The sequence below is a fragment of the Dysidea avara genome, chromosome 7 (genome assembly GCF_963678975.1).
Source record: "Dysidea avara chromosome 7, odDysAvar1.4, whole genome shotgun sequence".
NCBI classification, from domain to species: Eukaryota; Metazoa; Porifera; class Demospongiae; order Dictyoceratida; family Dysideidae; genus Dysidea; species Dysidea avara.
This window is the reverse complement of record NC_089278.1, coordinates 38,859,308-38,875,002: the sequence shown is the minus strand read 5'-3', so window position 1 is coordinate 38,875,002 and position 15,695 is coordinate 38,859,308. Positions and strand designations below refer to the sequence as shown.

The window sequence follows — 15,695 nt, the reverse complement described above, 5'->3', positions numbered from 1 at the left end:
TTTCGAGAATTGGTGAACTGAAAAGTATTGTTTCCAGTCATGTTCGATTTATGGCACTGACTGCAACTGCATCAAAGGAACTGAGGAGAAAAGCTTCTGATGCAATCTGCTTAGACAACCCAAGTGTAGTTGCTGTTTCTCCATGTAAGAGGAACATTGCCTATGCAGTGTCAAATTTTACAACCATCAGTGAAACGTTTGGCCCCATTCTAGAAGAACTAAAAGAAAAGCTGACATCAATGGGAAGAATCATTATCTATTGCCGACGATGTTAAGATTGTAGTAGCCTGTATTCCCTTTTCAAGGTTGGATTAGGTGAACACTTTACCCACCCCATTGATGCACCTGAAGAACTATCCAAGTATTGACTGGTGGAGATGTTTACGAGCGACACAGATGCTGAAGTAAAGACACAGATAATTCAATCCTTTGGTTCTGCATCATTTCCACTGAGAATTGTTTGTGCTACTGTTGCGTTTGGTATGGGTGTTGACACTCCTGACATCCGTCGTATAATTCACTATGGACCGCCAAGTGACATTCACTCTTATATCCAAGAGACAGGGAGAGGTGGAAGAGACGGAAACCTAACAGCAGCAGTTTTGCTGAAAGCAAGCAAGTTCAATCGCTATTGTGATAAGGACATTTTGGGATACATTAACAATAAAACAAAATGCCGACGAGATGTACTTTTCAAAGATACTGACAATTATGTTCACATTGACATGGGCAAGAAATGCCTGTGTTGTGACATTTGTAAATTACAGTGCGACTGCGGATCATGTGAAACTTTCATATAATTATCAGTGTGTATTATTTTATTTCATAAATTCCATATTCTGATTATTTATCAAAATAACATTTAGCATGGTCATGTGTCCATTCGATGATGCTATTTTGTGGCTTGACATGGAGCGGGTCACTAGGATTACTGAAAGAGCAGTGCTTCCTGTTGGACTTTCTTTCAAATACAGATTGTCTCTGCAAGACTTCCAAAATCATTTTAAAGTCTTTCTCACTACTTGTTTCAGGGTGTAGAGAAGAGTTCGCATTTACAGAATTGTCAGTGCCAAATCCATTTAAAACGGGTTGAATGGTTCCAAGTGCTTGTGCTACCTGGCATATAGCACTTTCTGTTTTATTGGCTCCTAAATGGGAAATGCTGTTTTTGCACAATCCATTTAAATGTTCACAATGCAAATCATTGGGAATATTCTTGCCTGGTTGTACATGAGTATTTATGAACCTGCCCCAAAGTAATTCTTCGGCAAAACGTGGACTTGACAAAAAATCATGTTGCAACAACAAATTCAGGGTTTCAATAGAATAATTAGTCCTACCAGAACTTAAAAACATTGGCAGCATATACCTGTAACACCTTAAATCTCGTAAGCTGTCTCCCTCCTTGATGGCATCCCTGAATTCCATGTAAAAACATCCAAGTGTTAACAAATTTGTGGCATAGGTACAGACACCATCATCAAAGTTAGGTGACATGGTCCTAGAAGAGTCAGTAGTCCCAGGTGATGTGGTCTTATAATCTGGATGCATGTAAGACTCAACCAAGGAACTAGAAATATGGTCGATTATAGCCTTCCGCTTTTCTGCTGTCTCAGTCCACATTTCATCCCTTGAGGAGCGAATTCTATTGAAGGCGTACCATGTACAGATGTCAATTTCAGCATTTTCATAGCTGCAACTACTATATGGGCTTCAATTGCAACAAGAAAAAAATCTTCACAGGGATCAAAACTGTCAATTGGTTTTCTCTTCACATTCGTCCTTCCTGTAAGATTTCTTAGTTGGTACAAAGTACCATATAGTATAGCGGCGTAACCCCCAAAATTGGCAAATATTGTGCACTTTTTCATAAAACCATGAAACTTTCCACACAAATAGTACTCCTCATGACATACATTTTAAGATATAGTGCCATCACTAAGTTGACCTTTGGTGACGTTTACGGCCATTTTTGTACAGAAAATTGATCATTTTTATCCTTAACTCCCTGAGGCACTAATTAACTTGTTAAAAAATGGTACCAAACAAAAGATCTTGCTGATAGAAGCAACGTAGTTTTTATTTGAAGTCAATAGGTGATTTCATTACAAAGTTATGATCATTTTTACTAGCTGCAAAATCTGATAAATTTACCTGCCCTTGAGGTGTGAATTACCTGTGGGCAGATAATTATGCATAAATTTATCAAATTTTGCAGCTAATAAAAATACTCATAACTTAAGAATGAATTCTCCTATTGACTTCAAATAAAAACCAAGTTGTTTCTATCAAAAATATCTTTATTTTGGTACCATATTTTAACAAGTTAATTACTACCTCAGGGAGTTAAAGACAAAAATGATCAATTTTCTGTACAAAAATGGCCGTAAAGGTCACCAAAGGCCAAATCAGTGAAGGCACTATATCTAAAAATACATGTCACGAGGAGTACTATTTATATGGAAAGTTTCATAGTTTTATGAAAAAGTGCACAATTTTTTGGTTGTGCCGCTATACTAATACTGAGATGCTGACTTCGATGAGTAATAGTACTTCCATATCACCTATACAAAGCAAATGCATTACTGTGCAAGATGCACCATACACCACTCACTCCAAGGAAGTTTGCTTTTGTGTGCCAATCCTCAATCACAGGGACAATTCCCACCAACACTTTCTCTGGTGTTTGTGCATTCATTTTCCCCCGAATGGCACTCCTGGCTCTTGCTGCAGTCAACTGGTCCCCTCCAAGTAAAGTCTGTCTCATGTTTGCCTTTTCTATTTTCTCTACCACCCCAGTACTTACTGCTCTTTCAACACAGTAGGTAGACTGCGGAATGTACTTATGAAGTTGGGTTAGAATTGCGATCATCCCATCACTAGTGTTCTCATTCTGAAGAATGACACCTAGGGGAACCTATAGAAGCAAATTATGCACGGTTTATGTAATACAATTAAGATACTAACCACTTCTGATTTACTGCTCATCTCAGTGTAATACTTATGTTGGATATGCCACTCAATGACACCATCAAAACTGAGCTTAAAAAATTATCTAAATACAGAAACAACACCCTGGATACTAAAGTTGCAATGTTCTCCTTGATCTTGGTGTCATCGCCTAGCCTTGGTAACACTGAATTAGGGATATACTGAATTGATGTAAGTTCAGTTATGTGGACACTGACATCTGACAGATGTGATACATCAACTTGATTTGCCACAGCGTATGTGTGAAAATAGTAAAGAGACCGATTCTTTCTATCAGACCGCAAGTGACGCCTACGAACACTTTTGTTGATATTGTCTCCACACAGACGAAAGCCTTTGTGACTTGCTTGCAGAGGAATTCCTGGTAACACCTTCACTATATGTGATGGTTCCAAAACTTCAGGATGACAAACAATCAGTGGGATCTGTTTGCTTGACCTCACTATATCAATGTCATCATCTGTACTTGATAAACTACAAGCTTCATTGTCAGACTCAACAAAGCCATCAGACGAAAATTCACTGGAGTCACCTTCTTCACTGGATGATTCAGAGCTATGTTCAGAGTCAGACAGTTCATAATCTTCTCCCCTCTCTTTGTAAGCTGGAACTGGAAGGCTTTCAAGATCTAATATAAATGAATCTCTCCATCCTTTTACTGCCTTGTCATGGTGCTGTCCTAATTGTTTCACTAATCTCACAGTGGACCTGTGGGACACTGAAAGGCATAGCTTTTGCAACCTCTCGTAAACCTATACAGTTACATGTATATAAGTGGCATAGGATATGTGTACAATATTTTGCTTACTTGTTTACCACTGTGCCCTGCATACAGAATAGCTGAGATTAGCTTCTGAACCACACTCATTTCATCATATCTGAACTTCAGCAGTATTGCAGCACACATTCCCTTGACTCCATCTCTGTTATGTCTGCCATGCCTCGTCTGTGTAGCATAGTTCAAAATAGTCATCAAGGTCGGTGCGTGAGTGCTAAGCTCATCCAACAACTTGCTCCACTCAAAATTTAATGGAGAGCTATTCTGTAGAACTGATTTCACAGAATGAGAGCACATCTTTTTAATTTCATCACGCACTGCCATTGCCACCTTGTTCACAGAATAGTCCTTAATATTCTCATCTTCAAAACAGTGGTCAGCAACTCCTGTCCAAAAACGTTTATATGATCAAACTCACAATATAAAATACCTTTCTTATGTCCTCTAGCAGCTGATACACTGATGTTCCTCCTTTGAGGCGTGTCAAGGTTGTAATTCTTGACATAATTTTTGTATCCAACTGTCAGCTACAGATTCACTAATAATTACTAATATATATGTAAAAAACTCACATTTGAAAATTGTATGGATGTATCTTGATTGCTATCAATAACAACAGGACGGTTTAATGTTTGCCGTTTCCTTGCTTGTGGTTGTACACCCACTGCAGGTCTCTTCCTAGTAGGGGTTGTTGTCTCTGCACAACCCTGTGTATCATCTTGCTCCTCAGTCTGTTCCTCCTCATGTTCTTCACTCTGTTCAATCCAATTTAGCTTGAGAACTGCATTATTCAGCTTTTTCTTCAGCTCAGTAAACTTCAAAGCATACTTGTCATAGTCATTGAAGCAATTACGACACATTTTCATATTGTTGCGTATCATTACAGGAGTAGTAGTCACTTTGCTAGCCAAATCAATCCACAAACCACAGACTCGTTCGTGTACCTCAAGGGAATGGCCCTTAGACGACTCTCCTAAGTTTCTTCGTATCTTAGGGTGAGAGGTCAAGTCGAATCCACAAGCAACACATATCATTGAGTTGTCTTTTTCATGGTTTGAGCTGGATTGAACTCCCTCCGCGTCTGCCATTTTGTTTGTAATGGGTATGCGTAAATTCTCCAATTAACATTCCGCCGGAACGACTAATATGTGCTGATGTCACCAGACCATCTACAGCCGGCGTTTATAATCTAAAAATCGATAAGCGCCTGGCGCATAGAAGGTCTGGCTACGCGAGACTAGTAAATGCTGGAGTGCTAAAACTAGGCCATAATTCTAATAAACACTAGAGTTGTGTGCTATACTAGAGTTACATATCTTTCATCTTGTGTTTCATTGTTACAAGTAAAGATTCCAAACTGTATGTTGATTATATAAGTACCACCTTGTCAGCAATAACCCTAGCTGAGCCTCGAAAAATAAGTGCCTGAGCCTGAATAGATGCCCAGCTCATTTAAATGTTGCATTTAAATCACTTGTAGAAAATAAATGGCCAGATTTTTATGCGGATAAATAGAGTAGTAGAATAAGTTATCAGGTGCTGCAAATAAAATTTATTAAACTGGGATAAGCAGCTTATTATTTGCCATTAGCTATTAAGTATTACACTTCAGTTGTCAATTACACCAATCAGTGTAGACTGTACAATTGTGTGGTCTCACCCAAATGATACATGTAGTAGCTACAAGAAGTATTCTTTGTTCAAAAACTGACTATTGTATGGCATCAATGGCAGTAAGGTACTTTAATAGTATTTAGTTAATAATATATTAGTCAATACAATTGTAAATATTGTCAATAAATGTTCTCCACCTAAGACCCAACCATACAACACACATGCGAGTTGTGTGGGAAGATCAAAGTAAATAAAACAGTTATATATTTGCCATAGCTCCTGCAAAAAGGCATGTCTTGGGCAGAAGTGACATCAAACAGTAAAGAAATCAAGCCCGTAGCATTAAGCACAGTTGTGTTATGCTTGGCTGAAGGAATCAGTGATGGGACATGTCACTATGTCATATTTTCACTGTGCTAGCATTATGAATACAAATAATAAAGGGGTGTGGTCATCATGATTGAGTAAATAGATTGTTAAGGAGTGATCCCTGTGCTCAATCATTATTAATTCGGTGTAGTCTTGATCCTACTGTAAAGTTACAGGTATTTACTAAGTGTAAATAATTTCGTGGCATCTAAATATGCTACTCAAGGATAGTGTTGATATGGAAAATTAATGCTTCAATATGGTTTCATTGCATGAAGAAGATGATAATCAATCTGATTGAAGATAAAAGGAAAGACAAGGTACAGAGAGCACACACTTGTTGGACCCCAAAAGGCACATCCCACTGGTGAGCTTGTTATTGTAGCATAAAATGGTGGCCATGTGCAGCTTCGCTTGGCCTCCAGCCTTGCGACTGTGGTCAGGCAGGCAGGCAGGCAGGCAGGCAGGCAGGCAGGCAGGCAGGCAGGCAGGCAGGCAGGCAGGCAGGCAGGCAGGCAGGCAGGCAGGCAGGCAGGCAGGCAGGCAGGCAGGCAGGCAGGCAGGCAGGCAGGCAGGCAGGCAGGCAGGCAGGCAGGCAGGCAGGCAGGCAGGCAGGCAGGCAGGCAGGCAGGCAGGCAGGCAGGCAGGCAGGCAGGCAGGCAGGCAGGCAGGCAGGCAGGCAGGCAGGCAGGCAGGCAGGCAGGCAGGCAGGCAAATAAAAATTCAACTTATGGAGTTTTTATTTTATTTTATAACTCGTATATCCACACCCCACACCCCTGCGCACATTCAAAGTAGCATAAGCAATTTAACTGGTATAGAGAACATCTTCAACCTGAGGTAAACATGCATGAAACAATTTGAGAAGTCCATCTAAGAATGTCTTCTTCTGGTTGTGCTGTCTCTTTGTCCTCTTAGTATTTTATATTGAACAGGTTACTATAACTATCTGATACAGAACTGTGAACTGCTCTATACAGTGTATGCATCATGGACTTACCTTTGTCCTCCTTTGTGTTACATTTCTTTCTCCACTGCCTTGAAGGTAATGATTGTAGTAACCCACAGTGGATTCAGTGCATGCTGGCTGTTCCAAGAATTGTCCATAATTTTAGTGGTGACTGAATTGATGGAAGAGTCACTTCTTGTACTGTACTTTGTTTTTAACACTGTGTAACGGGTAGAGCATACCTGAAAACGAAGCAGAATGGTCATTTGTTTTCCAGTAATTGATAGTAGGGGGCAAAATTTCTGTAGTGGCTGGATTAATTACAGAGGTGCTTTTATATTTGTAACGTTGTATAATGGATAGAATGAAGCAGAAAAGAAAGTGAAATGGCAACAATGTTTTCCAGAAACTGATAGTTGAGGCATATCTGGCTGGTGTCATTTTTTCCTTTGATGTTTGTTTCACCAGTGATTGTTACAAAAAAAAAGAAGCAACAAACACGTATAAGAAATTTTATATTTGAGTAGGTATCATAGAAATAAACAAGGGAGGTCACCTATACCTGCAGCTATACTAGTGGACATTTACTCCCTAATTCAGCCATGGCTATACTCTATATAGGAATTGATTAGACCACAGCAATGTGAAATACTTGAAAAAAATGTCATTAGCTACTTATAGGTATCTAAAGTCTGTAGATCCCTTCTTATGTCTCAATAGATCCCTGTCTCTGGGGTGATACAATTAACATTGTAACATTGGCCTGTAACATTGGCCTGTAACATTGGCCTGTAACATTGGCCTGTAACATTGGCAACACATGGGCATGGCATTTAACTGGATAGCAAGTGCCATAACATGCATTAAAAGTTAATGGGAGCTGTATTGGGCTTGTTAATGCTACATTTCTCCTGTCACAAGCCACTGTGAAGTACAACAAACAGCAGTGAAGGTACCACAACGAGCTGTGGTCTAAATTAGTTAGACATCGAAACACAGGGTTCTATAGAATTTAGAAACCCTCAGGTCCTGTAGTAGCACCCTTGCTTCACTCGTGCGCCACAACACAGGGCCTTTCAGGTTTCTAAATTCCATAGAACCCATAGAACTGTGTTTCGATGTCTTACTATCATTTAAACATCCACCAGTATATCAAAGCATTTTTGTGCCAAACAAAGTGCTCATTGTCTAAGAATAAAGTTTCTATCTGTTGTTGTTTGTCACTCACAGTGTAAGGCCAAGCAAAGTAGATTCCTTGTTTCTCATCAGCCACTTCCTCAATTTTGATGCAGGCGGGCAGTCATTATTCATCATGACATCATGTTAATTAATTATTTATAAAATTTGTTTTTTACTGCCATATGTCACAAGAATCATGTCATGATATACAAACCATACAAATATTTTTACATAGCTGCATGCCCATCTATGGTAGCGGTAAGACAAACAAACGCCATTGTTAACACAAAGTGCATGCAAAATAAGAGGTGTGTCATACTAGAATGTAATAATGAAAGTTGAGGCGGCAGTGTTTTGGTAGAAGCGGGAGGCTGATAAGAAACAAGGAATCTACTTTGCCTGGCCTAATTATAATTGTAATATTTAAGCAGGGAGTCCACTCAGCTTATGCTAATTTTCAGTGAAGCCCTGAAATAACATACAGAAATATATACCAAATACACAAACTATACACAGCGTGATTAGTGCAAGGGTGTAGACAAAAAAATTCACTTAAATTCTTTCTGTAAATCGCATGCAAACCGCACCTATATTAGTCAATGTATAGCCATGTGCCTTTATAAGACCGTTTTTAATGCCTTTCCATTAATGTTAGAGGTTTAGCTAAGTGGTCAAGGCATGCACATTATAAACCCAAGGTCTGAGTTAGATTCCAGCTGGAGACTATTTTTTGCCTTGGCAACTTTTTAGTGAAATCCTTTTTCTATATTATAAGAACTTATCATGTAACCTTATTTGTGCAATATTCTTTCCTGAATAATTATAACTCTGCTGTTAAGCTTACCTGCTGCCTGTATCATTGTGCTTACATCATTTCTGTGTACTTGCAGGATGTAGCCTCATGTTTAATGTGACATCACCATGCATGCTATATTGCTATACACACATTAATGGTACTGAAGTTTAATGCTTGGTTCACATTACATTAAGCTAATGTGGAGATGGTATGCAAACGATAAGTTTAAGCTTAAAGTATACCATTAGCGGCAGGTCCTGTACTGTAGGGCAGGCACCGATGTTATGGTGTGATGCTGGTCAGTGAGTTGAAAGTTGTTGAATGATGTTACAGGAATTGTCTACATATTAGGACAGGTACATGTACACACCTGTGTGGTATACACATTACTATATATGCTTAGATACATGTAGTACTACTGCTAGTACTACTGCTAGTACTACTGCTAGTACTACTGCTAGTACTACTACTAGTACTACTGCTACTACTACTGCTAGTACTACTGCTAGTATTACTGCTAGTATTACTGCTAGTACTACTGCTAGTATGCTAGTACTACTGCTAGTACTACTACTAGTACTACTGCTACTACTACTGCTAGTACTACTGCTAGTATTACTGCTAGTATTACTGCTAGTACTACTGCTAGTACTACTGCTAGTATTACTGCTAGTATTACTGCTAGTACTACTGCTAGTATGCTAGTACTACTGCTATGGTCACAACATGTTAGTACTATAGTAGGTACAAGTTGAACTGGATCATGAAAACCAGCTAAAAATTAAAAGTGGATTTTTTCTCAAGAGAGTTAACATTTCAACCAACCAGATGATTAGTGGTGACAGCAAAGGTGTCAACAACAGACACGTATGGTTTGGCTCCATTACAAGCTGGGAAAGGGCTGTACCGGACAGTACACTTTCATGGCAAAAGTTTTGATTGGCCATAAATATTGTGTCAGACATTTGAACGAAAAGATTTTGAATATTTTTAGCAGAGCCAAATTTCAAGATCATGTGTAATTGCATCATCCATGAGTTATTAAATGTTTTTAAGGATTCAGCTCAACATGTACATACTACAGACAGATGCTAAAAGCATTGTGGGGCGAGCCTGATCTTGAAGTAAATAGCTATTTAATGCAATCAACTGGACATACAACGACATGATTGGTTCTGATCACTGAAATCAATATTAAAACAATTTTGAAAAGGTTACTTGAAGTGTTTAAACTACCGTATAGCCAGAAAGTTTGGCGAATTTGGCGAGTGAATGATGTTTCGCCAAACTAAAATCCGCCAAATCATTTGTCCAATACAAATCAGCTCAACAAATTCGCCAAAATTTGTTCTCGCCAAAATCCTATCGTGGCAAGTTTCCTTCCGCCAAACTTTCCAGCTATATGGTATTAGCATACTATGGTTGTAGGAAGCTGTGTAAATTGAGGCGTGATGATCCACTGTGGAGTATATTCTTGTAGATTTGACAGTTCTTGATTACTGGTAATCTGCTGTAATTGCAATGGGAAAAATCGAAGCACTAGGTGCTTACAAACCTTGCTTGTCTTTCTTCATTGGTTTCTCATTGTCTGCATGTCACTCCGATCTCTTCTTTATCTGACCCTCTCTTTTCTTTCACTCGCACTTTCAACACTGACTTTTTGGCACATTGCTAGCCATTGCACAAGAACATGCCATGTGCACAAGCTAAAAAGCAGGAGAACGGAATGTTATGTGCCACGTGCATGAGAACATGCGACAAGCACTTTTTTTGCAGTTGATGGGTTTCTGCATTCTTTGTGTAAACTATGTGATGGTCTACGGTCCACGGTCAAATTGACTACTGTGGGGCTTGCTCAGGCTCATCCCAATAGTATTGTTTTCAGGCTTAAAAGTGATATCACCATGCATGCTGTGTGAATACATGTTAATGCTTAATACTTTTAGTTAGTGTGGACATGGTCCTGCACGTAGAACAGGTACCAATACTAAGTCTATTGTATAAAGTTTAAAAAGCCATCCATCGTCACATTGATTACTCACCAGTTCCAGTACATATTGACACGTTTCATGCTCAAAACAAAGTACTGATCATCTAAGACTATCATCACAAGCTCCGTTCTTTCTTTACAGCACATAGTGTAGAGAAAACTTGAGCTACATTCCTTTAAAATCCACAGCACAAACTGTTGGAGTAGTAGAATGCCTGATAGCATGTAGGTGGCAGTGGGTTTGAATCGACATGTTGGCACATTTATTTTCTTTCTAAACAGTAGCTACCTTATTGTGCACACCTATTAAAAACTCAATTTTTAGCTCACAGTATCTTGGCATGCAAAGCACGTATCAATGCAGGTTTTTAATACCCGTCATCTGGCAACTTGAATATTGTGGTAGCAAATCAATGCATGCTTTTGTTTGTTCTTTATAGAGCAATGAAGCCACTGGTCTATGGAAGAAACACTAAAAAGTTGAGCTATAGGCACTTTTGTGGTAAGGAAGGCAAATTGCCAACGCATTTGTCCATCTGTGTGTTTGTCCAGTATGTTATGCACAAATTAATTTCTTTGTTGTCAGTAAGGTAAATGTCATGTAGAATTTGAAACTATACCATGTGTATATCACCTGACATGTGTACATCACCTGACATGTGGCCATGTATACAGTTAACTTGCATGTAGTTTAACTAACTCTGCCTGCATGTTCAGTATTTTACCATGCATACTTAATAGGTGGCATAAGGATCATGTATTTTAAATCACCTTGTAGATCACAGAACTCCTCCAGTTGAGCATCAATCTCATACTGTTTGTCCTCCAGTGATAGCTCCTTGACGCTGTAGTAGGGGAGGGGCTAGTGATCATGTGATCATAACAAAGGATTGGGATCGTGATCATAACAGAGAAGAACTAGTGATCATGTGACCATGAGAGGAGGGGCTAATGGTTTATTTGGGGGTGTGACTACTAGTTATACATCACTATTGAACTACTAGACTCAGCTCACAAGACACACACATACTACACTACCCTAGCTAATACATGGCTATACACAATATTAACTCTTTAACTAACCACAACACATAATGGGGACAAACTGAACTAGAGTAACACATGCCCTGTAATATAATAATGAATGTCATTCCATCTGTTTAACTCTACATTGAAACCTCTCTAACCTAGGACACCTTTCTAATATAGTACACCTCTCTAATATAGGACACCTCTCTAATATAGGACACTACTCTAATATAGGACACCTCTCTAATCTAACATGCGCATTGAACACTGACTAGACTTCAGTTACACCACAATCCTATACCATACAGTATGGTACCAGCTAGTGTAGTAGTGATACAGTAATGTGCCCTAGTAGTGCATGTTATTACATCATCATAATATCGGCTGGGTGTTCCATAGCTACTGACCTTAGTGACAACTCAGTCATTCTACAAGTTAGAACATTCTTCTCATTAACAAGTGCAAGGAATTGTCTCATTAGTTGACTACTGGTGACATCATCATCAGGTCCTGCTCCTTGTAACTTGTGTTCTATCTGACAACCAACTTGTTCCAACTCATCATATTGTTGTTCTAGTTGACTCATCTCTCGTTGAACCTCTTGTGCCTTATTAGGAAATTATTATCACATTGTTACTTGCAATTGACTCAAGACCTATGGCCCATGTATCAGGGGTTAGTCTAGCTTCATTATCCCTTAGTCTCATTAAGACCATACCAACATGTTTCATGAACTCAGGGGCAGATCCAGGATTTGCTAAGGGGAGGGGGGGGGGGGGGGGGCACACAGGTAGAAGCACACTCCGTGAAATGCGAAGCATGAGCTTTCTAGGGGGGTCTGGGGGCATGCCCCCCTAAGAAATTTAGAAAATTTAACGTTCTGAGATTGAATTTGGTGACAATTTTGACTGAAATTTGTTGATAGTTCAAACACTGGAAGATACTGAGTTAAAAACTAGAATTAGTATAAAGGCCCTAAGGAAATTTTGAAAATTTAATGTTCTGAGATTGAATTTATAGTGGCAATTTTGACTGAAATTCGTTGATAGTTCAAACACTGGAAGATACTGAGTTAAAAACCAGAATTAGTATAGCTATAAAGGTCTACCTAAGGAAATTTTGAAAATTTAACATTCTGAGATTGGAAATTTTGACTGAAATTTGTTGATAGTTCAAATACTGGAAGCTATTAAGTTAATAATCAGAATTAGTACAAAGGCCTAAGAAAATTAACATTCTGAGATTGAATTTGGTGACAATTTTGACTGAAATTTGTTGAAACTTTCAAACACTGGAAGTTACTGAGTTAAAAACCATGCAGAATTAGTTTAAACTGTTCCCTAATGAAATTTTGAAAACTTAACATTGTGAGATAATTTTGACTAAAATTTGTAAATGTTTATGAACATTTAATGCTGGAGGCATGAATGCTACTGAGCTGTAGTAGCTATAAAGTCTATAAAGAAATTTTGAAAAAAAAGACTTTTTGAGAATGATTTTGTTGCTAATTTTGGCTGAAATTAAGTTGAATTGGCATAAGGTCCTGCACAAGTATCACAAAAATTTTAAACATATAGATAGTCCTGGAATTTGACGTGCAGCTGCATCTCCAGAGAATTTCTAGCCACTAAGGTGTGAATAGAGTCATTAACTCAATTTAGAACAGGTGTTTTAGTTGTTTAAAATGACAAACATTGTTTATAATTATGTTACTCTTGACTGTTTTATTAGAGTAAATGACTGTTCTATTAGAGTATTTCAGTCTCTAGACGTAGAGAGTGCTCTATCCCACCTAGTTCCCCTTGTGCTAAGTAAATATTGGTAACAATTTGCTACAGACACATTTAGTATATTACACAATTATAGTCATAAACTGCATAAAAAATGTTTGAATTATGTCTAAAGTGCCTACCTATGTTCAATGAGCAACACTATAAAAAAATTCTAGAGGGGGGGGGGGGGGCCTGGATCCGCTCCTGGTCAACTATTATCCCTCTAGTAGACTCAGCAGGTCAGTATGGCAGTATTACATAGTGGGGATCATGAGGTTTGCCCAAAATATCACCCAAAAACCAGCCACCTTACTTTTCCTTCATAACAGCTTGAATGACCCCAAACCCTTCCAAAAAGTTTTTAAATGAAATTTTCTATTTAATTAACTACTGATACATTCTGCTGACTAACTGATGACTGACTAACTAACTAACCAACTGATACCTTCAACCCACACTGTGTGGTTACTGATTTCTGCATTGTCTGATGTCACTTCAGCCTGAGATGTGCAAACCCACAGAAGCCATGCACAATGCATGCATTTCATGGACTTACCTTTGCCCTCCTTTGCTTTTCCTACTACATATTGCATAGCTAGGTGTTGATAAATGCTAAAGTGTCATGGCTTCAGTGGTAAATTAATAGATTTGAGATAAGCAACCCTAAACTGAACTTGAAACAATAGAAGCTTATAAAAATGGCAAATAACAATAGTCTGTAGTTAATCTATTTTGTATAAACAATTATAGTGATAATAGCTTTTAGTTGATTATATAACAGAACTCAATAGTCGTTGCATGATTATGTATATCTGTCAATAAATTTGCACTGCATCAGTTATCACCAGCTGTCTTTTATTATGTGTAGGATGAATTAATTTCCTTCTACAGTTACTTATGGCTTCTGATTCTTCAATTCCATATATTCCTACTGTGTTTATACACATCTATTATCACTCCTTACTGTACAATCCCATAACTGCAAATACAATGTGCAAATATGTGATGTAGAGATCTCTTGTTTATTTTTTGTTTGCCAAAATACTGACTTGCTGCATCCATGACACACATTCAAGATGTCATAGCCTACAAGACATTTTGTAATCTTGATGTAGTTTAAATGTGTGAACTAGCTATGACATGATCATTGTGATGAGGTGTGATAAGCTTGTATGGCTTGCATGAAACTCAGTCACAGCAATAATTCATACTATAGGCTAGATTGGCTAGATTGGCTGTAGTGCAGTCTAGCTAGTGTATAGCTACCCATTAACCCTCTTGGTAGAGCTAAGAGTTCTGGTCATGTTATTTACAAAATTGCCAAGTCACCACTGAGTGTGTTAAACGGTCAAGTAGAAAAGTAGCTACTCCAAAGAAATGGTAAATAATAATAATATTGACAATGACCACTATACCAAGCTGGTATACCACTATCATAAAAGCAGTATTATTGTAATTGTGCAAGTCTTTTAATGCTAAACTATCATGTACACCTCCCTGACTACCTTATGGGCTAGTCCACTCATCCATCACTAATAGTAACATGTAGTACTCCCATCCCATGTTAAGAACTATTACAAGTTGTTTACTATATATGGTAATGTTGTGTGCCAATTATTGAATGACCCATCCCTAGATGTGGTCATCAGGTCAGTGTGTGTGTGCGTGTGTGTTTGTGTGGTGCTGGTGTGTGCGTGTGTATAGTGTGCGTGTGTATAGTGTGCGTGTGTAGCGTGCAGTGTGCGTGTGTAGTGTGGGTGTGTGTAGTGTGTGTGTGTGTGCCTAGCGATACAGACCACATGACAATCAATATTAGTAGCTACTGGTGATGACAATAAGTATCAGACACATGCACTAGTTCAGCCAAACTCATAGTAGCTATATAGCTAATACAACCAAAGCTAGAAAGTTAGACAAATCAAGTGAGTGAGGCTTCGCTATTCAACTAACTAGATCCATTACGCTGGGTACCACATGCCGTGCTAGCTATATAGTGTACTAATTATCAATATCGAGATGCTAAGAATCATGAACCGCCGGCAAAGCACAACCGCTAGTGGATGGCGCGTACCTTTAGTAGTTGCGAGTAGCTATCACACGGTGCTGGTAAATCATCTTCCTGCGATACTCTGCGGAATACGCCATCTTGTTCACCAGATAAGATAAGTCCTTGTTGGTCCGTCATTAGTCCAAGCCTCGAGTGATTTTAATCACGTGGAGAGCAGGAA

At 38.6% G+C, this 15,695-nt stretch overlaps 2 protein-coding genes across 3 annotated transcripts in view; both read right to left on the bottom strand.

Annotated features, from left to right (window-relative positions):
• Nucleotides 1–15,695, bottom strand: part of LOC136260030 (F-actin-monooxygenase mical1-like) — a 27,240-nt gene extending 11,545 nt beyond the window's left edge. Inside the window, exons 1-3 of the mRNA XM_066053627.1 lie at nt 15,539–15,695; nt 12,103–12,302; nt 11,438–11,511 (exon numbers count right to left, since the gene is read on the bottom strand). Coding sequence (XP_065909699.1) covers nt 11,438–11,511; nt 12,103–12,302; nt 15,539–15,652 — 388 coding nt within the window. The 5' untranslated portion in view covers nt 15,653–15,695. The remainder of the gene's footprint in view (nt 1–11,437; nt 11,512–12,102; nt 12,303–15,538) is intronic.
• LOC136260026 (uncharacterized) lies at nt 2,455–5,048 on the bottom strand. Of its 2 annotated transcripts, XM_066053619.1 has the most exons (6): nt 4,342–5,048; nt 4,200–4,296; nt 3,800–4,155; nt 2,968–3,743; nt 2,615–2,917; nt 2,455–2,564 (listed from the first exon to the last, which is right to left on the bottom strand). In XM_066053619.1, the coding sequence occupies exons 1-4, from the start codon at nt 4,855–4,857 to the stop codon at nt 2,985–2,987; spliced, it is 1,728 nt and encodes a 575-aa protein (XP_065909691.1). In that variant the 5' UTR covers nt 4,858–5,048; the 3' UTR covers nt 2,455–2,564; nt 2,615–2,917; nt 2,968–2,984. The 2 variants fall into 2 exon arrangements, with proteins under 2 accessions (XP_065909691.1, XP_065909690.1); XM_066053618.1 differs by having other exon boundaries at nt 2,615–3,743.

Excerpts from the sequence above, each read along its gene's own strand:
- LOC136260026 (XM_066053618.1), bottom strand. The coding sequence starts at position 4,857 with ATGGCAGACGCGGAGGGAGTTCAATCCAGCTCAAACCATGAAAAAGAC. Across the intron at positions 4,297-4,341 it reads CATCCATACAATTTTCAAAT|CTGACAGTTGGATACAAAAA; the intron begins GTGAGTTTTTTA and ends GTGAATCTGTAG. Across the intron at positions 4,156-4,199 it reads TGCTAGAGGACATAAGAAAG|GAGTTGCTGACCACTGTTTT; the intron begins GTATTTTATATT and ends GTTTTTGGACAG.